The sequence below is a fragment of the Salminus brasiliensis genome, chromosome 19 (assembly GCF_030463535.1).
Source record: "Salminus brasiliensis chromosome 19, fSalBra1.hap2, whole genome shotgun sequence".
NCBI classification, from domain to species: Eukaryota; Metazoa; Chordata; class Actinopteri; order Characiformes; family Bryconidae; genus Salminus; species Salminus brasiliensis.
The window spans coordinates 7,236,835-7,262,248 of NC_132896.1; the positions used below are offsets into that span (position 1 = coordinate 7,236,835).

General features: G+C 41.2%; 1 protein-coding gene across 2 annotated transcripts in view; it reads left to right on the forward strand.

Moving 5' to 3' along the window:
* dock4a (dedicator of cytokinesis 4a) overlaps positions 1-25,414 on the forward strand; it is a 99,221-nt gene that overhangs the window by 67,607 nt on the left and 6,200 nt on the right. For both annotated transcript variants that reach the window (XM_072664322.1, XM_072664323.1), the window contains 29 exons: positions 786-978; positions 1,087-1,217; positions 2,569-2,703; positions 3,132-3,230; positions 3,505-3,599; positions 4,741-4,816; positions 5,155-5,255; positions 5,508-5,566; positions 5,898-6,046; positions 6,310-6,395; positions 7,207-7,233; positions 7,516-7,611; positions 7,821-7,881; positions 7,998-8,091; positions 9,308-9,456; positions 10,344-10,430; positions 12,151-12,255; positions 12,490-12,631; positions 13,305-13,471; positions 15,392-15,478; positions 16,717-16,893; positions 18,885-18,968; positions 19,426-19,545; positions 21,434-21,561; positions 22,082-22,202; positions 23,995-24,076; positions 24,916-25,040; positions 25,135-25,204; positions 25,304-25,356. In XM_072664322.1, the coding sequence (XP_072520423.1) occupies positions 786-978; positions 1,087-1,217; positions 2,569-2,703; positions 3,132-3,230; positions 3,505-3,599; positions 4,741-4,816; positions 5,155-5,255; positions 5,508-5,566; positions 5,898-6,046; positions 6,310-6,395; positions 7,207-7,233; positions 7,516-7,611; positions 7,821-7,881; positions 7,998-8,091; positions 9,308-9,456; positions 10,344-10,430; positions 12,151-12,255; positions 12,490-12,631; positions 13,305-13,471; positions 15,392-15,478; positions 16,717-16,893; positions 18,885-18,968; positions 19,426-19,545; positions 21,434-21,561; positions 22,082-22,202; positions 23,995-24,076; positions 24,916-25,040; positions 25,135-25,204; positions 25,304-25,356 (3,099 nt within the window). The remainder of the gene's footprint in view (positions 1-785; positions 979-1,086; positions 1,218-2,568; positions 2,704-3,131; positions 3,231-3,504; positions 3,600-4,740; positions 4,817-5,154; positions 5,256-5,507; positions 5,567-5,897; positions 6,047-6,309; positions 6,396-7,206; positions 7,234-7,515; positions 7,612-7,820; positions 7,882-7,997; positions 8,092-9,307; positions 9,457-10,343; positions 10,431-12,150; positions 12,256-12,489; positions 12,632-13,304; positions 13,472-15,391; positions 15,479-16,716; positions 16,894-18,884; positions 18,969-19,425; positions 19,546-21,433; positions 21,562-22,081; positions 22,203-23,994; positions 24,077-24,915; positions 25,041-25,134; positions 25,205-25,303; positions 25,357-25,414) is intronic.

Consider the following 25,414-nt stretch of genomic DNA (forward strand, 5'->3'; position numbering starts at 1 on the left):
CAAGGCCCTTTACCCTCTCTGCTTCCCGGGCGCTGGAGTTGGCTGCCCACCGCTCTGGGTGTGTGTGTGTGTGTGTGTGTGTGTGTGTGTGTGTGTGTGTGTGTGTGTGTGTGTACTCACTGCCCCTAACACATGTGTGTGTGTGAGTGTGTGTTCACTACCAGATGGGTTAAATGCGGAGGGCACGTTTCGCTGTACAGTGAACAGTGACCAATACGTGCACCTTTACTTTTTGATAATCAAGCGTATGATCCATATTCAGCAGATTGGGATTAGGTGAAAATGCCATTTTTAAAGAATTAAACACTCACAGCTCAGTTCCTCTTACTGCTGCTCCTCTGTGGTGTTCTCAATGCACCTTTGGAGCTTTGCAGGTGGTTATATTAGCCACGGTGACAATTGTTGCCATAATAATAAATAAACAGGACCTTGCGCACAGTTCACTCCCAGGCTATGGGAGATTTTGCCATAATAACCAGGGGTGTAGGTATCAGACTTAAAGGCTTGTATTGACTGCAGTTCTTTAGAGAAGGACTCAAAAGAAACACAATACACAAATGTACCAGAGAAAGTGTTTAAATACACAATAAAAACAATATTTAATTTTCCAATTTTTATATTTAAAAATGTTTATTTTGGCCTGAAAAGCCTGAGACCAAAAATAAATGGCGTGAGGCTTTTATTTTGGGCCTAAAATGTTTTTGATGATTTTTAATGAACAGAAAGCAAATGTATGTGTGTGTTTCTCTCTGTGTGTGTATATGTTGCTGTGTGTGTCCCTTTAGGCTGTGTTCCTGAGGTCCTTCCCCACTGTGTGTTGTGAGCTGCTGAAAGTGTTCAGTGTGCGGGAGGTGGCGAATTTGGCGCGAGACACGCTCAGCAGCCTGCCTGCAAACACACACGCAGAGTGCCCCCTGCAGGCCGTCAAGCTGCAGTGCATGGCTAAGACTGTGGAGAGCCCGCTCTACACTAACCCAGGTACCAAATAATATTACTGCACTTCGGCCTGTATTTTAATGTTTACTGGAAATATTCTATAACAAATTGTGTGTGTGTGTGTGTTTGTGTGTGTGTGTGTGTTTGCAGAGTCGCGGGGTGTCCTACTGCCTGTGGTTCTCCATGTTCTCCACACGTACCTGCAGGAGCAGAAGGAGCTGGTTCTTTGTGCTAATATCCTCACCAGCATGCTGTCGCTGGTCCACAAAGACCCAAACACTGTGAGTGTTCTGGTACCAAATGCACCAAACCTTACTTTGCAGTAGTTTCTTTATTTAGTTACAGGGACAGTGCACTCCTGTCAGCACTATTCTGTGATGTAAGGCTGCCAGATTTAGTCCGAGGGCTAATTGTTATCTGAAAGTGCCAATGTCAATTCCGGCTTCCTCCCTTTCAATGACTAATCTTACAGGCAGTGTGTTTAGGGAAATTAACATTTGTGTAGTATTTCATAAACCATGGACAACATTTCCCCTAAATTCCAAATAAAAATATTACTATTTAGAGCATTTATTTGCGAAATTACAACTGCGCAAAAACAATTGCTCAAATAATGCAAAAAAGTTATTATTTAAATTTAAACAACACAGTACTAATATTTGAACTTTGAGATTATTCAGAAATCAAGAAACCTTGACTGCCAATCACAGCTCTCATGTCTTGGCTGGCTCTCCACTAGTCTTTCACATTGCTGTTGGGTGACTTTATGCCCTTCATAGTCTGCAAATTCAGGAAACTCAGCTTTGTTTGATGACATGCCTGGAATGAAATGGCTGCCATACACGTAGAGATGCACATTTAAGAAAAGAAATCAAGTGATCTCTTCATTTTTTCCAGAGCTGTGTATATAGACCAGACAAAATACATGGTACCTGTAGTTTATTGTAATGTAGCTAAGCGATGAGAGCGTATACCTCAACATTTAGTGCGAGTTGCATGTCTAAAGCATTTAAAGAATTAAATCCAGTCTCCAGGATGTTTTTAGCTATGAAGTGTACGTTTTTACGAGTTCCCTACAGTTTTATAAAGAAGTAAAAGAAGTATATATATATATATATATATATATATATTCACGCACAGCTTCTCTGAGGAAGACCAACGTTCTGACTGTTTATGCAATGCAATCTGCTGTCGCACAGTAATGAGCTCCCTGACATAACGAAGTGTCCGAAACCATTCACTACCTTCTCCAATTCTGTTCCTTATAATACAGCTCTGTACAGTGATCTAAGTTGACTGTATGAATGAAGAGGTGATGACAGTCAATAATGTCAATAATAAATTGTGCCTAATTGTACATAAAGCAGTATTAAATGTATATATTATTTATTGTATTGTTACATTTATATAAAAAAATAAATGTAATTATTATTATTGTTCAAAACTGATTTAATAAAGAATTTTATAGCAAATCACTTACAAGAAACTGTTTACCTGGGTATGTACCCAATATGTACCCCCACATTTTTACATTTTGGACCTAATTTCATGATGACCAATAGAAAAGCTCCAAAAACTCTTTTACATTGACTTCCATTGACTTTCCTTGTACGTGTGTGTGTGTCTTTGTAGGAGTGTGTTGTGTCTGAAGAGGTCAATGTTATAATGGACAGTCTCTCTGGAGTGTTATTAAGGACTATACTGGAGGTGACTAATCGGCCCCAGCCAGCGGCCACCTCGCTCCGCCTGCAGTATCAGGATGTTACTGTAAGTGTCTCACAACACATCGGCTGCAAAAACAGCCCGTTTCCCCTCTCATAGTCTTCAGCAGACCAGCACTGACCATTAATGCTGAGGTTATAAAGAGTGATAGAATCTAGACAGCATTCCGAGCCATGGCAGCCAATTAGATCACAGCTCATTTGCATACATAGATCTCAAAGCTGCAGTAACAAAAATATGTTTAATCCTGAATTCTAAGGGATTGAGAGTTTTTTGTTTTTTAATTATCACATAAAAATGAATTAGGTCTGTTGTTGTTACACAAACATATAAAAACACTATATGGACAAAAGTATTGGGACATCCTGCTACCTGTCTCTAAAACAATATTGTACAGTTTGTGTTCTTAAGCAGTTTGTTTGTGTGTGTGTGTGTGTGTGTGTGTGTGTGTGTGTGTGTGTGTGTGTGTGTAGGGGGAATTTGTGGCCTGTTTGCTTACTCTCCTGAGGCAGTTAAGTGATAAGGACTATCAGCAGCTCCTGAGCCGATTCCCAAGTAAAGAGGAGCTGGCGGTAAGTTTGCTGAACCCACTCTGACCCACTCCTACAAAACCTGAACCCTGTAGAGGATCCTATTTACTCAGTTCTACTCCCCTCCCTTGTACCAGTGACAGCAACAGGAGTGGTGAATGATTAGATAAAAGAGTACCACCTGTTAAAATGCATGAATTGTTTTTTGGGTTTCTGTTAATTCCACATGCTTTAAAAGCTCAATGTTTTTATTATTATACGTCAGCCTTGATATGAAGCTAATGCTTCCCTGTTTCTCCTGTTTCTGTCATTCCAGAATTTTCTCTTGCAGCTGTTCACTGTCTTTAGAATTCTTATCCGGCCAGACATGTTCCCTAAAGACTGGACAGTCATGAGATTGGTCACTAACAAGTAAGTTCAGCAGGCCATAACAGGGATCTTAAGGTCCAGTCCTGGAGGAGGAAAAGCACGGCAGAGTGTTTTCCGTTCAAACTCATCTAATTAAACCACAGTTCTTATAATTGGGGGGAAAATGTCATTGTAATTTTTTGTATATATAATTATCTTTAATTTTTCTTTTGTAGGTTTTTTTTTTTGTTTTAGTTAGTATCAAAAGTTCATGAATAGTTTTAGTTTTCTTTCGGGTTTGGTTTTAGTGATATTAGGAATATTTTCACAGAAAGTGGAGTGTGCGCGTAGTGAATCCAAACTGGACTTATTTTGCTGTTTTGGCAGAAGTTGATTTCTTTAAACACTTGACTTTAATCTGTTTACCTTCACTTGACGTCACCTTTCTTCATTTAACTTCCCTTAACCTTACTTTACTTCATTTCACTTCACTTTGCTTTATTTCACTTCACTTCACTTTGCTTTATTTCACTTCACTTCACTTCACTTCACTTCACTTTGCTTTATTTCACTTCACTTCACTTCACTTCACTTCACTTTGCTTTATTTCACTTCACTTTGCTTTACTTCACTTCACTTCACTTTGCTTTATTTCACTTCACTTTGCTTTACTTCACTTCACTTTGCTTTATTTCACTTCACTTCACTTCACTTTGCTTTACTTCACTTCACTTTGCTTTATTTCACTTCACTTCACTTTGCTTTATTTCGCTTCACTTCACTTTGCTTTATTTCACCTCACTTCACTTTACTTCACTTTACTTTGCCTCACTTCACTTCACTTCAATACAGTTATCTAGTACCTGTATTCAGAGCTTTAGGTGAGAGAAAATGCTTCTAGGTGCTTTGTCCTACAAAAGAATCCAGGTCAACATGTATTTCTTAGCTGTTTCTCTCTCAGACAATTTTCCCACTGCTGATTTTTTTCATTAACGATGAAAACTAATATTAAAACTGATAAGATCTTGAAAAATAGCCATTTATGTATCAGGCCTATAAGCCCAAATGCTAAATTGTCCAATGCTGTTTCTCCTCAGGTCTGAGAGAAGCTTGTCATACTGCGTGAGTTTTGGTGTGCTGTAATTTGCAGACTGTGGAATATCTGTCTGTTGGTGATTGCTGTGCTTTTTCCATTTGTTTGCAGTGTGATCATCACGACAGTCCTCTATCTCTCTGACACTCTGCGCAACAACTTCCTTAATGAGAAATTTGACTTCAAGGTATGAGAAAATTGTGTTTGTGTGCATCCGTGATGTGTCTGTGTCTGTGTTTTTTTTTTTTTTTTTTATTTCAGCCGTCTCTGGTGCATTCATCTCATCTGTTTCTCCTCCCTGGATGCAACTCTTATAATGTCTGCCGCATCTTACCTGTCTCATTCCTTTAGAAAAGAAGTAGAATTTACAGTAAGAAATTCTCAATATAGTGCTATTTGGGTCAGGGTTGCTAACCTTGATCTCCACTGCCCAACATTCAGTGCATTTGAACACTGTGTTTTTGCAATATTGACGTTGATAAGCAGCTGTATAAGCCTATATTGAGCTTTTCCTCTCCATTTCAGGTGTGGGAGTCCTATTTTTATCTTTCAATAATATTCATCATCCAGCCATGCCTCCAGCTTGAGATGTTCCCTCCGTCCAAACGGAAGAAAGTCCTAGAAAAGTAAGGAGTTTCTCCTTAATCTGCTCAATCCGAAGCCCACAGAGAACCATGTGAAAAGATTTCAGATGGTCATTCCATTAATAAGGAAGCACACACGATTGTAATGGGCTGCTATGTTGTTAGAATGGTTTAAAGAATGTTGGTGTCTATTTACTCATTAGGCCTCTTTCCCTTGATGAATTTCATAGTAGGCATGGAATGTATCTCAGGCCTTGTAGCTGTCAGCTCATTGCTGTCTTTGTTGTTCTGAAGATATGGAGACATGCGAGTGATGATTGGCTGCGAGATCTTCAGCATGTGGCAGAATCTGGGTAAGCCACAGTATATTAACACACACTCACAGTCATGTAGATGTGTGGGCGAAGTAGTGTAGTTATAGCTCAACCCCTTTAACTGTAGGTTTATTATTCAGCTATTAATCCTGAGACTTATAGTTATATATTATGAATCTAACAGGTAGTTATGAGGAATAAAAATACTCCCTTTTACATCTAATACAGTTACCAAGCCCCTACACCACATACCCCCCCAATCCCTGCCCTCGGAATTTGCCAGGCTTTTATTATAAAACCATAAAAACGTCTCGGAAGTTTAATAAACAATCACTGACACTGACAATCTTGTTCACTGTTGGCTCTCTAGGAGATTATAAAGTGAATCTGATCCCTTCATTGATTGGCCCATTCCTGGAAGTCACACTGGTGCCTCAGCCGGACCTGAGGAACGTCCTCATCCCAGTTTTCCATGACATGATGGACAGCGAGGAGCGCAGAAGCGGCAACTTCAAACAGGTGACGACACACAGACATTCAGAAGGCGTCTCTTCAGACTCATAAAGCAGTTCAAAACGGTCAATTCCAGAAACACAATCTTTTAAATCTGACTGAAGTCTTTAAGAAGCTCTTAAATCAGAAGCTCTAAAATCAAATGCTAAAGCTCCAGTGTGAGATGTGTGATCAACAGGAAAGCAGTACGTGGGTTATGAGCAACATGCGGGATTAGTGTGCTTATAGAGGACTTTGTCTCGTACTTACCCTGGTCTCCTGGTCTACAGGTGGAGGCAAAGCTGATCGACAAACTTGAGAGTCTGATGTCGGAGGGCAAAGGAGACGAGACCTATAAAGAGCTCTTCAATAATATGTGAGTGTGAGATTGATGTGAAGCAGAATCCCAATTATTTTGGTGCATAAATTCAACTAAAATGTATATACATATATAAATTGGGAAGAAAAAAAGAATGCTCAGTTCTTAAGCATTTTATTTTCTGCATCATTCAAACACAAATATTCACATTTTGTGAACATTTGATGAGGAATAGACCAATAGAAATGCTTGAAAATGACTTCTTATTATGTTAAATTACATTAAACATTCAAAACCGTTTAATACTATATGGACAAAAGTATTGGGACACCTGTTTATTAATTGTTTCTTCTGAAATCAGGGGTTATTCTGCTTTTGTTGGAGTAACTGTCTCTACTGTCCAGTGAGGAAGGCTTTCTACTAGATTTTAGAGCATTGCTGTGAGGATTTGATTGCATTCAGTGACAAGTTTGCTAGTGGTTTCAGAATCACTAAAGTATTGGATGAAGCGCCAACCATCATTCCAGAGAAGACTGTTCTTCCACAGCTCCCCTCTGGCCCACACCCAGCATTAGGCAGCATGGTGCCAATAGGTTCATGTTTATCTGCTCCAGAGAGTCCTTTTTTATTGGGAGTACTTCACTACTCTAGGGCAAGCTGTGTGTGTATGCATTTGCACATCAGTGTCAGCAATTGGTGCAACCTCAAAGTAGCTGAATGCATTCATTAGAAGGGGTGTCCACAAGCATCTGCATATATACTGTACCTTATCTTGTAAAGTTCCCATTTTGTAGCTGCATAATTTTGTCTGATGAATAATAATGAAACTCACTAATATCATGTTTTCTGTTCCTTCCCTATGGAACAGAATTCCCCTGTTTGGCCCATACCCAAGGTAAGAGGCACCACAGACCATCTGACAGTAACTCGCTGTGAGCTGTGAACAGTCACGCATACAGAGCAGTCCTGAATTAGCTCGTCGTAGAATCTGACGCATAACTCAGTAGTGGGAGCCAGGAGTCTTCAGATATGTTTGAGTCGATGATATCCTGTTATATTTCCCTTTGTGAAGCTTCAGGATGCTCTGCAGTAAGAGCAGCTGAAATGAAGCTGCAGTCTCAGGAACTTATCTTTGTGCGTGTGTTTGTGTGTATGTGTGTGTGTGTGTGTGTTGTAGTCTGCTGAAGAAGATTGAGAGAGAGACTTGGAGAGAGAGTGGCGTCTCTCACATTGCCACCGTTACACGCCTTATGGAGAGACTACTCGATTACAGGTAATAATGTGCCGCACTCACAACACACACACACACACACACTTTCATAGACACACACCCATATAGCTTATAGGGCTAATAAATGTAAAGTTAGCACCTAATCTGTCACAGACTGTCAGGGAAGTGGGTTAGTTGTGAAACTGTGTCTTTTATCAGGCTGATCTGGCTCTGTCTCTGTTCCTCTGTCTCTCTCTTTCTCCCTGTTTCAGGGACTGTATGAAGATCGGAGAGGTGGATGGGAAGAAGATGGGTTGTACCGTTAACCTGCTGGTAATAAAGAAATTCCGATAAGGACTCCTTATTGTTCTTAAAAGCAGACGAGCCGCTCGCTTTCTTCTTTTCTTTGCTGCTGTTGTAAATTCAGTGTTTTTTTGCTGCTGTTTCAGAACTTCTACAAGACAGAGCTGAATAAAGAGGAGATGTACATACGATACATCCACAAACTCTATGAGCTCCACCTGAAGGCTCAGAACTTTACAGGTATTTTTACACGTTCAGTTCAGTTAAAGTTAGAGTTACAGCTAAACACATTCAGTACAGTTATACAGTTGAACACATTCAGTACAGTTATAAAGCTGAAAACTTTCAGTACAGTTATACAGCTGAACACATTCAGTACAGTTATAAAGCTGAAAACTTTCAGTACAGTTATAAAGCTGAAAACTTTCAGTACAGTTATACAGCTGAACACATTCAGTACAGTTATAAAGCTGAAAACTTTCAGTACAGTTATACAGCTGAACACATTCAGTACAGTTATACAGTTGAACACATTCAGTACATTTATACAGCTGAACACTTTCAGTAGTTATACAGTTGAACACATTCAGTACAGTTATAAAGCTGATCACTTTCAGTACAGTTATTCAGCTGGACACATTCAGTACAGTTATACAGCTGGACACTTTCAGTACAGTTATACAGCTGAACACATTCAGTACAGTTATACAGCTGAAAACTTTCAGTACAGTTATACAGCTGGACACATTCAGTACAGTTATACAGCTGAACACATTCAGTACAGTTATAAAGCTGAAAACTTTCAGTACAGTTATACAGCTGAACACATTCAGTACAGTTATACAGCTGAACACATTCAGTACAGTTATACAGCTGAAAACTTTCAGTACAGTTATACAGCTGAACACATTCAGTACAGTTATAAAGCTGAACACATTCAGTACAGTTATAAAGCTGAAAACTTTCAGTACAGTTATACAGCTGGACACATTCAGTACAGTTATATAGCTATCTGAACACTCTCAGTACAGAGTTATACAGCCTGACAATTTTCAGTAAAGTCTTCAGATTCTGAACACTTTCAGTACAGTTATACAGCTAAAAGTACACAATTATACAGCTAGCTGAACACTTTCAGTACACAGTCATACATATTTAGTGGTGTATTTATTTGTCTTTATTTGGTAACTTCAGCTTCAGTGACTTGCAGTTTTGTTCCTTGTGGCCTTACTGTCAAATGCAGATCTGTTGCTGTAGTGGGTGTCACTTTGCATGGTAATTTAACATGTGTAATATAGTGTGTAATATGTGTGTGTGTGTGTGTGTGCAAGAGTTTATTCCTGAACTTGTTCAAGAAATGATGCAAGCGTGTGTAACTGCTGTAACAGTGTACAACTGACTGGGAGTGTGCTTTTGTGTGTGTGTGTGTGTGTGTATCTATTTGTGTGTGTGTCAGAGGCGGCCTACACTCTGCTGCTGTATGATGAGCTGCTGGAGTGGACGGAGCGGCCACTGAGGGAGTTTTTGACCTACCCTATGCAGAGCGAGTGGCAGAGGAAAGAGTGCCTCCACCTCACCATCATCCACAACTTCGACAGAGGCAAAGTCAGTTCAGTCTCTCTCTCTCTTCGTTTTTTCTGTCCGTCTCTCTGTCTCTCGCTCTCACTCTCTCTCTCTTGACTGTCTGACCGTCTAGCAGTATCACTGAAATTCCCTTAGATACACCAGGGATTTTTATTGTTTAATAACATGCACCTCTAATTAGAGCAGTTTCTTAGGATTTTAATGGGTTTGTGGTCTTTCACTGGTTTGCAGTCACCAGTTGGCAATTTCCAGTTCCCTGTTGCTCACCTTTATTACAGCAGCACAGGCTGAACTGGTAAACTGATGATGAAACTTATAGTGAACACGGACCACCAGTGAACAATGAATGCATCTAAACCTAAACATTGGCTTTAGGACATCATCACTATCATGCAAAAATCTCCAAAAAGGCGACTTTACAGGAAGATGAAAAAGCCTTCTTAACTTTTTTTTAATTAAAAATGTTTAAAAATGTTATTCCAAGTCATTTTGGAGTGTTTTTATTGGTCCATTCATCATAAAATTTGGAGACAATGTAAAGAACATCTTACAATGTATATTCAAGTCAAAAACTGCAAAAACAGCAAAACAGAGATTCAAGATCTGATGCAGCGTGAAAGATACACTAGTGAGAACACTCAAAAACTCCTGCCTGCTACATGCATTACATTCTGTAGGGTTTAGTTTGTGCTGTTTGCTTTAGGTTTAAGCCTAGTAAGAAGAGTCAACAGAGAAGCAACAGTAAAGTTGCTACTGGCTGGTAACTCGCAGCGTTTCAGATGAGGTCTTTACATGAGCGCAGTTATATTCACTTCATCATGTGGTACAGATGCATCCATGCAAATCACTCCATTCCTTGCATTAACCATTACAACAGCTGATTAGTCTTTTGTGAATTGCCATTGCAGTGCTGGGAGAACTGCATCATACTCTGTCGAGAGCTGGCTAATCAGTACGAGGCTTACTACGACTACAGGAACCTCAGTAAAATGAGAGTGAGTATTCCCCACTTTTCCTGGAATGAGCTGCCACGGATTTGGCCTGTTGGATCTTCGAGTGTGTTGTTGGGAATATATTATATGAAAGTGCTCCATTTTTCCAGTTTTCTTTGAAGCTTTAATAGGATTATTGCAGTAGTCAGAAGGGGCGAGGACTCTCGCTTAAAGACTTTATGCCAACCTTCTCCTTCTCTCTTCTCGTTCGCTCTCTCTCTCTCTCTCTCTCTCTCTCTCTCTCTCTCTCTCTTTCTCTCTCTCTCTCTATTCTCGTTTGCTCTCTTTTGCCTTTCTCTAAATATTCATGTTAGGAATTGTTCCTCCTAACAATCCTATTGAATATTGAGATTGAATATGCTGTCTGCTCAGGCAAAAGGGAGGATATCTTAGGCAGTTAAACAGGTTCAAGAAGAGCGTGCTTTTGGTCATCTTCTGGTGTTACCATAGCAACGCTATCTACCAATTTTGACAGGGATATGAGTTACACCAATGTCATATTCATGATCATATATTTATAATAGTAATAGTGGTGTAGGAATTTGATAAGGAATCTCATTTGATATTGATGCAGATATTTGTTTGTATTTAGGCTGGAAAGCTTAACATTTGGTTCAGGTAGCCTCGATTTGTACTTGAGAAATGTTATGTCTAGCACCTACACTATAATTAAAGGTGCTTTGAATGGTTCTTGGAGCCGCCATGTTTGTATTAGATATGTGAGTGTGAGGAACCTTTAAAAGCTCTATAAAAAGGTTTGTTTAAAGGTTTGTCACACATCACGCATCTCTGTTACAAACATGATATCAGTTAAAGAAGCACCTTTTTCAAGCACCTTTAGGAACACCCCAGCCGAAACTAGTCACTAACCTGCCGGCATGCTCATCTGGGGCTCAAATTGGGTTTAGTGTGTCGCAGGTGGACATGGGCTCTGAATGGGTTTGTACATTGGACTCAGTTGGGCCCCACCGTTACAGCCCACCTTAATCTCCCACAGGTCCCATCTGTGCCCCAAGCGCAATGTACAACCCATAAAGCCCATACTTAACCCCATCTGTTCCCATCACCGACCCTGATGGGCATCCACATGTGGGGCCAATGTGGACCCCAAGGACAAAACGTCCCAGTTGGTTTCCAGTTGGACTACCCATACAGGCCCTACATGAACATGTTAGCTGGGTAGTACCACTGTAAGATGTTGAATTGTTCCTAGCTTCCTGTAGCTGCCCGCATCAGATTTAAAACCCTGACACTGGCCTACAAAGGCAGAACTGGACCAACCCCTCTGTTCTTGATAGCAATAGTCAAAACCTGGTCTGTACCAAAAGTCCTTTTGGGCTTTAAGTACGGTTCGGCATTATTTACCATAGTTTAAGAAGCATCTCTGTTCTGGCAACAAAGTGGTGGCACAATTACCCTGGGTGTCTGAACAACTGAACAGCATGGAAATCACGCTCATTTGGTCTCTTTCTGATAGTAGATGCAGTACTTTGGTATCAGCTGTGGCAAGAACTACCCGTAGGTCCGGTGTTTTACACAGATTTTAGGACTTTTAGGACTTGACACAGCTTGATGACACAGGGTAGATGTTTAGGCTAAATCTTGTTCAGCCAATAGCTAAAGTTCTCCACAGACAGTGGCAGTGATTTGTCATCCTTAGAGCTGTTTCCTTTGACCCTAGCATTAAGCTTAATGGGGCGTTTTATTTCTCTGTGTTCTCCAGCTGATGGAGGCATCTCTCTACGATAAGATAATGAACCAGCAGAGGTTAGAACCCGAGTTCTTCAGGATCGGCTTCTACGGCAAGAAATTCCCCTTCTTCTTACGGGTAAATACTCTTACGGGACTTTTTTTCAGGCTTATATTCATGTCATTTGTATTTTAATCCAAACATGGATGTTTGAAATCATATGATGAAGTTTTATGCATAGCCCACTAGGTGGTGCAGTACACCCAGCAGTGTTCCTCCATTGGCGATCATGATTAAGCTTCAGTTCGAGCTTATGTTTATTTTTGTGTGTGTCTTTCTGTGTGTGTGTGTGTGTGTATGTGTGCTTTGTAGAATAAGGAGTTTGTGTGTCGGGGGAATGATTATGAGCGGCTGGAGGCCTTTCAGCAGAGGATGCTGAGTGAGTTCCCTCATGCCATCGCCATGCAGCACGCCAACCAGCCGGACCAGACCATCCTGCAGGCCGAGGCTCAGTGTATCCTCTAGATGTGTATGTTTTTTTTTGTTTTGTTTTGTTTTTTAGATGAGGGTCCAAATGTGCTGCAGCTGTCAAATAGACATTGCTTTAAGATCTAGTCATTTGATTAATGCGTAGTTTTGCGTAGAACATCTGTTTAAATGATTGAATGTGCTGGGATGGTGCCAGCGCCACTTCGTAGTCAGTGGCAGAAGTCAGAGAAGCCCCTAAAGCAGGCTGCCTCACTGCAGTCGTGACGCTCCCAGACTGATGACTTGACTCACCATCTTAAAGAGATAGTTGGACTAAAGATCTTCGTTTTTTTCTATCAAATTTTGCACTGTTAGCTATGAACCAGTATATTGACAGAAGTATTGGGACACCATTCATTGTTTCTTTTGAAATCAAGGATATTCCAGAGAACTTTCCAGTTCCACTGCTCCACAGCTTCACAGCTTCACTCTAGCCCGTGCCTGGCGTTAGGCATGGTGCCAATAGGTTCATGTTTATCTGCTCCGGAGAGTCCTAGCCCCGATATGATGCTGATATCTTCAGTGAGGGAAAATGCCTCTATGTTCAGGGTTCTGCAAGGCTGCCAGACTTGCTGGCACTGCTCTCATAAACTCCTCTGCAAAGGCTGCATTATATCTCGACTGAATCTGTGCACTCTCCTTAACTGGCGCTGGCTCAGACCTGCAGATCTACGCGGTCAGCCCTGTCCCTGACAATCAGGACGTCCTGCAGAGAGACGGTGTGCCCAACAACATTAAAAGCTTCTACAAAGTTAATCACATCTGGAGGTTTCGCTATGACAGACCCTTCCACAAGGGCACCAAGGACAAAGAGAACGAGTTCAAGGTGGGACTCTCATCTCACAAACACACACACACACACACACACACACACACACACACACATACACACACTGCAGTCCAGCTGGCAGTGTTGTTAAAGCTACAAATTCAACCGTAAATTACACTTGTAGTTTCACCCTTACCCCAAAGGCACATCAAGATGCCTTCTACTATCTACTACACACCTTTGTCCATTTTTTAATCAGTGTTTCCCCAACCACTTTCTTGGGCCCTCACCAGGATGTCCTCAGTTTTGGTCTGACTTAGCTCTCACTATCTCTTGCAAACCTCTACCAGGTACTACGTGTTGTTAAAGGCCTGCTTCAGGGAGCTTAGATGGAACAAAAAAAATGTGGTTTGTGGTTTGGTGCTCCAACAGCTGTGATGACACCATTAAAGCAGGTCTATTCGAGGTAACTTAACAGCTTGATGTGGTGTAAGGCAAATGTGTGATGGCCCGAATGTTTGTATAAATTAGTGAGGAACTTTTTAAAGCAGCATTCAAAGCAGCCTTCCATTTGATTGTGTTACAAATGAACTGCAAAGAGCCTTTCTCAAACCTCTCTCTTCCATGTGGAGGGGAACAGTGTTAACTACTAAGCTATAACAGACTATGCTGCACCTCATGAATCTGGCTTGTAACTCAGGCGCTCAAGTTTAGCAGGCTGAAGATTCTCCGAAAGGAGTGAATGCTGTTAGTGCTCAAATAGCTATTGGTGCTTTGCATCAGTGACACTGTGTGTCCTTGTTTACCTTATTGTGGGTCACTTCATGTACTGGAAACTGACTTAATCTATTGGCAGATTTAAATTAAAGGAATATGTTCAATAATACTTAATATTTTGCAACATCTCATAATGCAAAATATTGGAAATTCTTGGATTTTTAGCTTGTTGAGATGATGTTGCAGTGTAGGACACCAACATCTTGTTGAAACTTTGGGTGAAGAAGAAATGACTGCTCATTAAGATTCACTTCAATAATAAGCAAACTGTGTCTTTAATATACTACATAGTAGGGAGACTACACTATATGGACAAAAGTATTGGGACATTTTAGCTTTTCTGATGTCACCATTGTGAATGTATAGGCATTAATATGGAGCTGATCCTCCATTTGCAGCTCTAACAGCAGGTCTGGAGCTCTGCAGTTAGTGAGTCGGCAGAGTTGGTGACTGCTCTGTAACTTTACGTGGTCTGATACTTGGTGGCTGGGTTTCTCTCTGTGGTTCCTAAACGCTTCTACTGTTCAGTAATACCACTCTCAGCTCATACCACTCTGGTGGAAGATCTAGGAGGGAAGACACTTCACCAGCTGGCTTGTTTTTGCAGTGTTAGCATCCTATTTCACTAATGTGTGTAAAGGCAGACTGCCTGGCTACACCTGTAAACACCTTTTAGATTACTAGGTGTCCCATTACTTTTGCCCATATAGTGTATATTTCCAAGACAGTAAGTTTCACTCCTTCCTCACATATCAGTCCCTCTCTCTCTGATATATGTTGATGCACTCAGGTGTGCTCTGGGCTCCACACTTCGCTTCACTCTGCTTCTGCTGAGGCTAATTAAACAGCGCGGGGGTTTTTCGTCTGATCCCTCACATGCACACACACACACACACACACACACGCACATGGTTAGCCTCAGACCAAACTCAAGAGCTGAGAAGTCAGCCTCAGCACTTCCCCTGTCCCTCCTGAGACAGCCCGCACGCCTCGCAGCCTCTAAACACACAGCAGGACAAGGCCTTGTACTGTCAGCTCAGATTTGGCTGAAATATTGCACACACACACTGGAGTGGATGTTGCTGGTTGAGATAGTTAAGGGTTTTGCTTTCTTTGGGATAATGATACAGCATTTGGAGGATACTGAGATTGTTGTGTGTGTGTGTGTGTGTGTCTGTGTGTGTCTGTGTATGTGTGCAGAGTCTGTGGGTGGAGAGGACTACACTGAGCTTGGCTCAGAGTCTCCCAGGCATCTCTCGCTGGTTTGAGGTGGAGAAACGGGAACTGGTGAGAGACGAACATCTCCTAACCTCTGTCTTTGCTACTGATACATTACAGTTTTTGACGTTTTCTATGAGTCTGTTGCTGAGTCATTTCTATGAGTCATTTACAGTGACTTTTGGTCGCAAGTAAAAAGTGCTCAAATGAAAACTTTCATGATCTTTGCATTTAAATGCTGTTGTGGTGTCTTTAAAAATTGTGTTAGACATGATCTCATGAATTTGGTACCATTGATGTCCTCATAAATAATCTACTGATCAGGATTGACCTCCCCAACAGCTTTGTGACACTACATCCCTTAACCAGTTCTTAAAAACATACATTAAATGGACAGAATTTACCAAAAAATAAGGTACTACGTAAAAAAAAAGAGTGAGTTTTGCCTGCAGTTCATTACCTAAAAGCCATGGAGAGGTCTGCAATAAACTGGAGAATTCATTTAAAAAAAAATTATAATTGTAAAATATATTTATTTGAACATACGACTCAACACGATTGGAGGAAAGCTCTGTCCACCCGTTCCGTTACATCAGTTAACATCAGATGCCAGTACTTACTAGCATTGCCTTGAGTGATTGGGTAGAAGAAGGGCCATCGAACTCACCGAGATAGGGTGAGGCCAGTTATATGCTGTGTGGGACCCTGGCCATGAACTAAATTGCTGCTGATAGGGTCAGCACTTAGACAGCTGTGCCACTTGGGAGACGTTGAAATTTGTAAGAATTTAAAAGAAAAATGCCATACTTCTATGTAGAGATGTACAGATTATTTTATGTAGAGGATTCATTTATTATTATACTTAAAAAATAAAGAAAGTGTCATTTCAGTAATTCAGAGTTATTCAATCATTTACATACGACTAAATATGGAAAAGCTTCTTCTGTAATGCTCCATTAAAATAGTTTACAGCAGAACAGTACAGTATCTCTGATCATTAGATCACCCTTTTTTTTTTACAAGAATGAAACCTAGGAAAATGACTGAGATGTTTGCATCACTAGCACCTTAAAGTATGCACTTAAAAGACTCATCTAAAGCTTAATCTCTGTTAACAGTAAAATCCACATTATCATCCTCCAGTTCCTCCTACAGTACAGTGATCCACTCTTGTGCCTCTCTTAATAGAACTATTGCTTACTCCAGCAGCGAGTCCAGCGTATCTTCTCTACAGTGTGTACATTATTAAAGAGATGTGCGTGAGTGTAAGTTGTGCGGCCCGTGGGTGATCTGTACGTGCTCTGCAGGTGGAGATGAGTCCTCTGGAGAACGCCAGTGAGGTGATAGAGAATAAGACTCTGCAGCTGCGCACCTTGATCGCTCAGTGCCAGACGCGGCAGATGCAGAACATCAACCCTCTCACCATGTGCCTGAATGGAGTCATCGATGCGGCGGTGAATGGAGGACTCGCTCGCTACCAGGAGGTAACGCAGACACGGCACATTTACCTGCCACCTTTATGGAGGCGGAGGCGCAGAAAGTTCATTTTGTTGGAGAGTAGTTTGGTTGGCTCCCCCAAATCAGAGCGTTTTGAATGGTGATGTGGTTTTCAGAAGTATACATCTCTAATTTTGTGTATGATGTGTAAATCTGTTTCCTGCTGGTATGTCCTCCTAACCAATTGATCAGAATCGTTTTTTTGTTGTATTTCATTTCTGATCCCAACCATTAGGTGAGACATTCAATTCCTCGGCCATAAAGAGCTGTTCCTCTTTCCAGTTAGAAAAGGCTGCAGCTTTTTCTCTTTCCTTCTGTAAGAGCTGAAAAATAGCAACATTCCCTTTAAAAACGTAATGGCTCTTTATTTAAATTGGTCGTTTTGGATGAAATACACTTTCATCAGACTCTCAGTAACACGTCAACCACAGATCAGCGATTTAGCAACATCTGAACATTCAGTAGAGAGTTCAGATCTGTGGATGTTCACCTGAGAAATCACTGATCATCTAAGAGGTCTAGTGCAGACCATCTCACCATCCTCAATCAGCTGCGATAGACCTGCTGCTGCTGACACCAGCCTGGAACTGGATCCTAACTGGATTAGCTGAGGTTAAGGGGCCAGGAGGTTTTGGGTTGAGATTAAGGTCAGGATTAGGACCAGGGTTAGGTTTTGGGTTGAGGTTAAGGTTAGGATTAGGACCAGGGCTAGGGTAAGGTTTTGAGTTAAGGTTAAGGTCAGGATTAGGAACAGAGTTAGGGTTAGGTTTTGAGTTGGGGTTAAGGTCAGAATTAGGGCCGGGGTTAGCAGTAGGTTTTGGGTTAAGGTTAAGGTCAGGATTAGGACCAGGGTTAGGGTTAGGTTTTGGGTTGAGGTTAAGGTCAGAATTAGGGCTGGGGTTAGCAGTAGGTTTTGGGTTTAGGTTAAGATCAGGATTAGGACCAGGGTTAGGTTTTGGGTTGAGGTTAAGGTCAGGATTAGGGCCAGGGTTAGGTTTTGGGTTGAGGTTAAGGTCAGGATTAGGGCCAGGGTTAGGGTTAGGTTTTGTGTACAGATGAACAGTAAATCTACTGAATGTCAGTAAAGCATCAACAGAACATCTTCAAGATATTTCCCGCAGTGTATGTACTTGTTTTGTTTTTTTAACCCTTGCACCTGCATTACATGTTAACCCAACATTTTAGATGAACTGCTTTGGACCCCCTCTTGTCAACCCATCATTTTCAGATGTAAAATAAGGCTTGGCCTAAACTTTCTGGACTGAGAAAGCGTTCAATAAAGACCTTTCTTAGTCAGTGTGATTTAGAAGCTACAAAGAAACCACCTTTAGAGCTCTTTAGCATACAGTGTCATGCAAAATGTAGATAATGATTGGGTTTCTATTATCTTTTGCAAATTTCAGCCTATTTGACTCAAAACAGGGCTTTATCTCCCTACTATTGAAGCACTTTGCTGGCTAAATGAATGAAAGACAGGACTGTGCTTACTGCTCGTAGGCATATCTTGCATAAAGCATGCAGTGGATATTTAATGACTATACTTTACCCTCACACTGTATAGGAGTATTAGACAGTTGCCAGGCAACTGCATGTTAGGCACTGGCTTTTTATGGGCTTGTGACACAAAGGCAATTAAAAGAGAAGAGCTGTCGGCAGGGGTCCTCCGAAAGCCCAACATGCACTGCGAAGTTCCAGAGCTGCTGTAGCTGTTGAGCCGGCCTGCTGTTAGGCACACTGCTTCCATGGTGTTTTGTTGATCAACAGAGTAGTTAGATAGGTTCGATGATCCGGTGCCTCACCAGTGCTCCTGCAACATCGCTCTAGTTGTACTGGTTTGTTTTTACTCAGCATCTGAATTTTTCAGTGGCTGTGTTCTCTCAACTCACACCAGTCATTCATAATACACCATCCTTTCGAGACGGAACACTTATTGGAAGTGTGTTTGCAGGCTTTCACTCCTGGCTGTGTTTTATTGCAGGCTTTCTTTGCGAAAGATTACATTTCCAATCACCCGGAGGATGGAGATAAGATCACACGTCTCCGTGAGCTCATGTTCGAGCAGGTAACATTTACGGCAGGAAATCTGTAGCTTACTTTAGGGTAGGGCTGGGCGATATGGTAAAAAAAAAAAAAAATCAAGATATTTAAATATATTATATATCGATACACACACACACATATATCTATATATATATATATATATATATATATATATATATATATATATATAATTATTTTTTTTTATTTTTTTTTTCACAGACTACAAACATGAGTAGCGACAGATTCTTATAAACTACTGTTCAGATACTCTTCATCTGTTTAATCCAGCCTAATTACACAGTCTGTAATGAAACCTGCAGCTGATCAGTGTTTATTAGGTACCAACAGTCTCCTCGAAATGCTTAGAAAAGCAGATTGTTGTCTCCATACAATAAAATATCATCATATTGCCCAGCTCTACTTCAAAGGTGTTTAGCCAGACGTGTGTTTGATTTGATACATGCCTCTTTCTGCTGCAGGCACATATTCTGGAGTACGGACTGGCTGTGCATGAGAAGTTTGTTCCACAGGACATGCGTCCACTGCACAAGAAGCTTGTTGACCAGTTTCATGTGATGCGATCCAGTCTGGGCATACAGGTCAGTCTAATGGCAATCGCTCTGAAGATTCATCATTTCACACACAGTTCAAGTCCTCCATTAGTTGCGGGCACATATCACACCATGAAATTGAAAATTTTTTTAAGACTGTAAGAAACTACAGCTAGAATCGAATTTGTCCTCACAAATCAATCAAATCCTCACAGCAATGCTCCAAATACCATGCTTTTTTCTTTAATACTCTCGATTTCGGATGAAACAATAAATGAGCAGGTGTCCCAGTACTTTTGTCCATATAGTGTATGTGTGGGTTTGTGTTAAATGCATATTTTAATGTATGAATATTGCATGGAGAGGTCAATATTTCCACATGGAGGCTTAGAACAAGCTAGCACACGGGTATCTTTGGAATTGCATTTCCCTAAACATGACATCATGTTTTATTGAAAGACCTCTATTAAAATTTGAAGCGGTGATGCTGGAGTAACGCTGATGATCATTAATTAATACACTCCTGACTGAGACCCAGCTCCTCAACAGATATTTAGAAAAACAAATGAGGATAGAACTTACAAACTTCTAGCATATTTTCCTTGTTAAATAAAACATTATAAATTATACATTTCTTAAATAGTTACGTTACTTTATTTTATATTTACATTTATGGCATTTAGCTGATGGTCTTATCCAGAGCGACTTACAAGGTTACTCGTATTACAGAGGTGAGCGAGGAGTGTTAGGAGTCTTGCCCAAGGACTCTTATTGGTGTATATCTATTGCGCCACACCAACCATTTTAAACACATACAAAGAGAACTATTTCACAATCAATGCTTTTTGGAAAACCTGGAAATTTAGAAACTATTTTCCCAGTCATTGTTAAACCCCTGAAAAGGAGAAACTCGTTTAAAATGCCCTGGAAATATTGATGAAACCCTGGAAAAGAGGAGCTTTTGAGCTACTGAGATTGCATGCGTTAGCTATGTATAGCTCCCAATTTGGTGACAGATGTACAAATGTTAAAAATGTAAGTAATGCCTCATTAGTTAGTGTAAACATTCATAAACAGTGTCTCTCACGTCAATGTCATTTGCACCATAACATCTATAGTGCCATTATTTAACGAGTCTGTCCATCTGCACAGGCAGCTCTGAAACCAATGAGCTTTACATTTGAAAAACACCATAGGATCTACAGTGGGGTGTGCATATTCTTTGTGTGTTCTAGTACATCCAGTAGTTATGTGTGTAAATCCAGTTCATACTTTTTTTTTAACATGCTTGTTGTATGTAAAATGGAAGTCATAGACAAAACCTAAAAATTTTCCTAATAAAAGTGGAGCAGTTTTATTATATTTGGAATAAATGCCTATTTCTCTTACGTATCTCCTGACTATAAAGGGTCAAACCTTAAGAAAAATGTATTATGGTGATATCAATATCAAAAAAGGCAGCTAAAATAAAGCTTTAAGATTTAAATGATATCCCACAGACATGAAAGGTGCTCACGGTTGACTCACAGAATGACTCATACTCTCACCATCTGCGTCATTACGTGCTCCCGCCACCACTCGCTGCCCATTTTTGAGTGCCTTATAGGTCCACTATATAGGACTGTATCCCATCTGTTGCTATGCACAACTTGCCACCCACTTCCTACTTCCATTCATCATTGATCAGTTTCTGACCACAGAAGTGCTGTGGGGTTTTTACACACATCCGTGTCAACCGGTCATTACAGTCTCCGTGGTTTGAAACTCACCATTAACGCAAATGGGCTTCTGACTGTACATAAGTCAAGTGGGGCTACAAGGTAGAGGTTTCTAATAAAGTGGGCAATAGTTGATCAGATTATTAGGCACGTTTGATTAAATAGATGCTGTTGATTAAAACCAGCGCACCATTCTCTCTTACTCTTCTATTTTCCAGCCACAGGAGTTTCCTGCGTATGTGCGCGTCAGTCCTCTGCATTTCGCCAATGGCAGTCCCCGCACTTGCAGGACCCCCGTGCCAAATGCAATCAGTCCAGAAGGAGGCCGAATAGTGGCAAGGCGCAGGTCTGTAATGTTAAATTCTGTGTTTATATATATATATATATATATATATATATATATATATATATACATATATATATATATATATATATATATATATATATATATATATATATATATATAATTAAAATTTATAATGTGCCTTCTTTGACATATACAAAGACATATCTCAGCTTAGAACGCAAGGGTCAGTGCTCAGGGTCAGTCCTTTCTTTGGAGTGTGCAGTGTTAAGGACCTTGCTCAAGGGCCCAACAGTGGCAGCTTAGTTGGCCCAGGTATTGAACCCTCAGCCATGTATTCAGTAACTCAGCCCTTTGACCAAGCAGTAATGAAATCTTCTGCAGTGTTTATAAATAAAATTGCTGTGTCAATTTAAAGCCTAGAAAAAAGCATTTCATATAGCAGTTCACGTCGTATACACCATGTGGGGGACCCAGGAGGTCTACCCAGTCCAGGTGTGTGGAAGTCAAGGTGCTATATGTGAAACAACTGTGAATGATCCTGCTATCCCTGTTCTCTCAGCCCCCTCAGTTACCCAGCTGTTAATCGCTACTCCTCATCCTCACTGTCATCTCAAGCCTCTAATGACGTAAGCAACATCACTGGCCAATCAGAGAGCTCGGACGAAGTCTTCAACATGCAGGTGTGTGCTCCACTGCTGCTGTAGTGGATTGTTTCTCAGTGTATCTTAAACAGTACGAAATAATGGCAGCAATGGGTGCACTTTAAATGAGCTGTATTCACTCATTAGAAGGGGTGTCTGTATACTTTTGGACATACAGTGAGTCCAAGAAGTATTTGATCCCTTGCTGATTTTCTTCGTTGGCCCACTAATAAAGACATGATCATTCTATACTTTTAATGGTAGATGTATTCTTACATGGAGAGACAGAATATTAAAAAGAAAATCCAGAAAATAAATCTAAGGAATATATATTAATTGATTTGTATTTCATGGAGTGAAATAAGTATTTGATCCCTTAGTATTCATTAGCAGTTCTGGCTTTTACAGACCAGTTAGACACTCCCAATCAACTTGTTACCTGACCTGAAGCCACCTGTTCTCACTAATCACTTGTGTGAAAAACACCTGTCCACAGAATCAGACAGATCACACAGATTTCAAGTCTCCAACATGGGTAAAACCAAAGAGCTGTCACAGGACCTCAGAGTCAGAATTGTTGACCTTCACAAAGCTGGAATGGGCTACAAAAAGATTAGTAAGGTGTTGGATGTGAAAGTAACAACTATTGGTGCAATTATCAGAAAGTTTAAAGAGTATAACATGACAATCAACAGACCTCGGCCCGGTGCTCCAAAGAAGATTTCGCCTCGTGGGGTGGCAATGATGCTGAGAACAGTCAGAAATCGTCCTGCAACCACTCGGCAGGAGTTAGCAAATGACCTGAAGGCAGCTGGGACCACAGTTTGCAAGGAAACAATTGGCAACACTTTGCGCAACAATGGATTCACATCCTGCAGTGCCCGAAAGGTACCCCTGCTGAAGAGAGCACATGTGGAGGCGCGCCTCAAGTATGCCAATGATCATTTGAAAGATGAACCAAGTTATTGGGAGAAGGTTTTGTGGTCAGACGAGACCAAAATTGAACTTTTTGGCCTCAACTCCACCCGCCATGTGTGGAGGAAGAAAAATGCTGCCTATGACCCCAAGAACACTGTGCCCACCGTCAAGCATGGAGGTGGAAGCATAATGTTTTGGGGGTGTTTCTCTGCCAAGGGTACAGGGCTACTTCACCGCATCACTGGGAAGATGGATGGAGCCATGTACCGCACAATCCTGAGGGACAACCTCCTCCCCTCTGCCAGGGATCTGAAAATGGGCCGTGGTTGGGTCTTCCAACATGATAACGACCCTAAACATACAGCAAAGGCAACAAAGGATTGGCTCAAGAAAAATCACATTAAGGTCATGGAGTGGCCCAGCCAGTCGCCAGACCTCAATCCGATCGAAAATCTATGGAGGGAGCTGAAGGTCAGAGTTGCCAAGCGACAGCCCACCAACCTTCATGATTTAGAGAGGATCTGCAAAGAAGAGTGGGCCAAAATTCCCCCTGGTGTGTGTGCTAAACTTGTGGTTAACTACAACAAACGTCTCACCGCTGTGCTTGCAAACAAAGGCTTTGCCACTAAGTATTGAGTGTGTTTGGCAAGAGGGATCAAATACTTATTTTCCTCATTGAAATACAAATTAATTAAAATATATTCTTTAAAATTATATTCTGGATTTTTGTCTTGATATTCTGTCTCTCCATGTTAGAATATATCTACCATTAAAAGTGCAGAAGGATAGTGTCTTTATTAGTGGGCAAACAAAGAAAATCAGCAAGGGATCAAATACTTCTTGGACTCACTGTATAGTGTAAGGCATACTCCCACATATAGCTTTTTGGTCTTGTCATTTCCTCTTGCTTTAGCCGAGTCCATCTACCTCAAGCCTCAGCTCCAACCACTCCGGTTCCCACAATGTGACCAGCTCAGCGCCCTCAAGCAATAGAGGTGAGTGCATGTGGGTGGGCAGTGGAAGTGGTCTCCATTAGTTATCGCTGTGCCAAGCAGTAGCCTGCGTTCGTTCTCCCAAAGCTCTTCAGAACGCTGCTGTGAAAGCAGTGTTATTGCAGTTTGAATGTCATGTTTAAGGCAGACATTTCACAGAAATATCAAATCAAACCGAAATCAAATCTCCTGTACGGTCACCTCACACACACACACACACACACACACACACACACACACACACACACACACACATACAGGTCTGAAAGCCCATAATATCAATGCAGTATTACATACCTGGCTTACTGGAGGTACGGCTGAATCTACATTACTCTCAGTTTGTGTGTTTGAGCAACTAGTGGCCTCCAGATTTGCGTAGGCTGTTCTCCACCTTTTAAACCCAGCCTTTTTCAGCCAGCAGTGCCTCAAAGGCATGCATTAGGAGACTTCCGTTGGCAATGACAGTGGACGCTCAAACCTTTAACACGATCTGCCGGAGTATTTATCAACACAGTTCCAGCATTAGTTCAGCTCTATGTGTTTGAGAAGGCACAGCACCATGTTTTCTTGATGTGGCAACAGTATGCACTCTCTCTCTGTGTTTGACCTGAAGTAGAATTACACCCCTGTAGAATGTTTTGGGGGAAAGAACTTAATTTTTTGACACGGTTGCCCTGGCAGGTAGTGGTACAGAAAAGTCACCTGTAATTTTAGGTTGTTTGAGACAATCATGGTAAGCACTGTTCTTATCATGGAGTCTATCATGCAAACATGTATCTATGATGAATGAATAGGATGGTGTTTACCTGCTATTTGACCGCTGATCCATGTCTCAACCCTAGATTCTCTTCCGTCCTCATCTCCGCTGCCGTCAGACAAGCATAAGCACAGCAGAGATAATACGTGCCTGTCTCCCAGAGACAGACTATGCAGTGGTATATTCCCCAGCCCGCTGGACCCCACGCAGGTAGGTGAAGTCACGCCATGGGCAGTAGATTTCACTCTGGGAGTGGAGGGGTGTGTTACACGTGACACGATCCGTTTGTGTTTCCCGCTTGCAGAGAATGATGCCGTTTCAGATAGACACCAGTCTGCCACGACCTGAGGCAAATCCCCCTAATGCAGAAACAGGTACGGCTGTTTACGGTTGTTTCCCAGCGCATCATGTTTCATATGTTCTATGTATTGACACGTGCCTTGGCCTGTCCCCTGTGTTTGTACCACTTCTAGGCAAGAACATAAGATCTCTGTCTCCTATGCCAACTGCAAGATCTCCTCAAAAGGTGGGCATCACCCCCCAGACTCTTACTGCACCCCAATGGCTTTTTTGCCTGTAGTCAC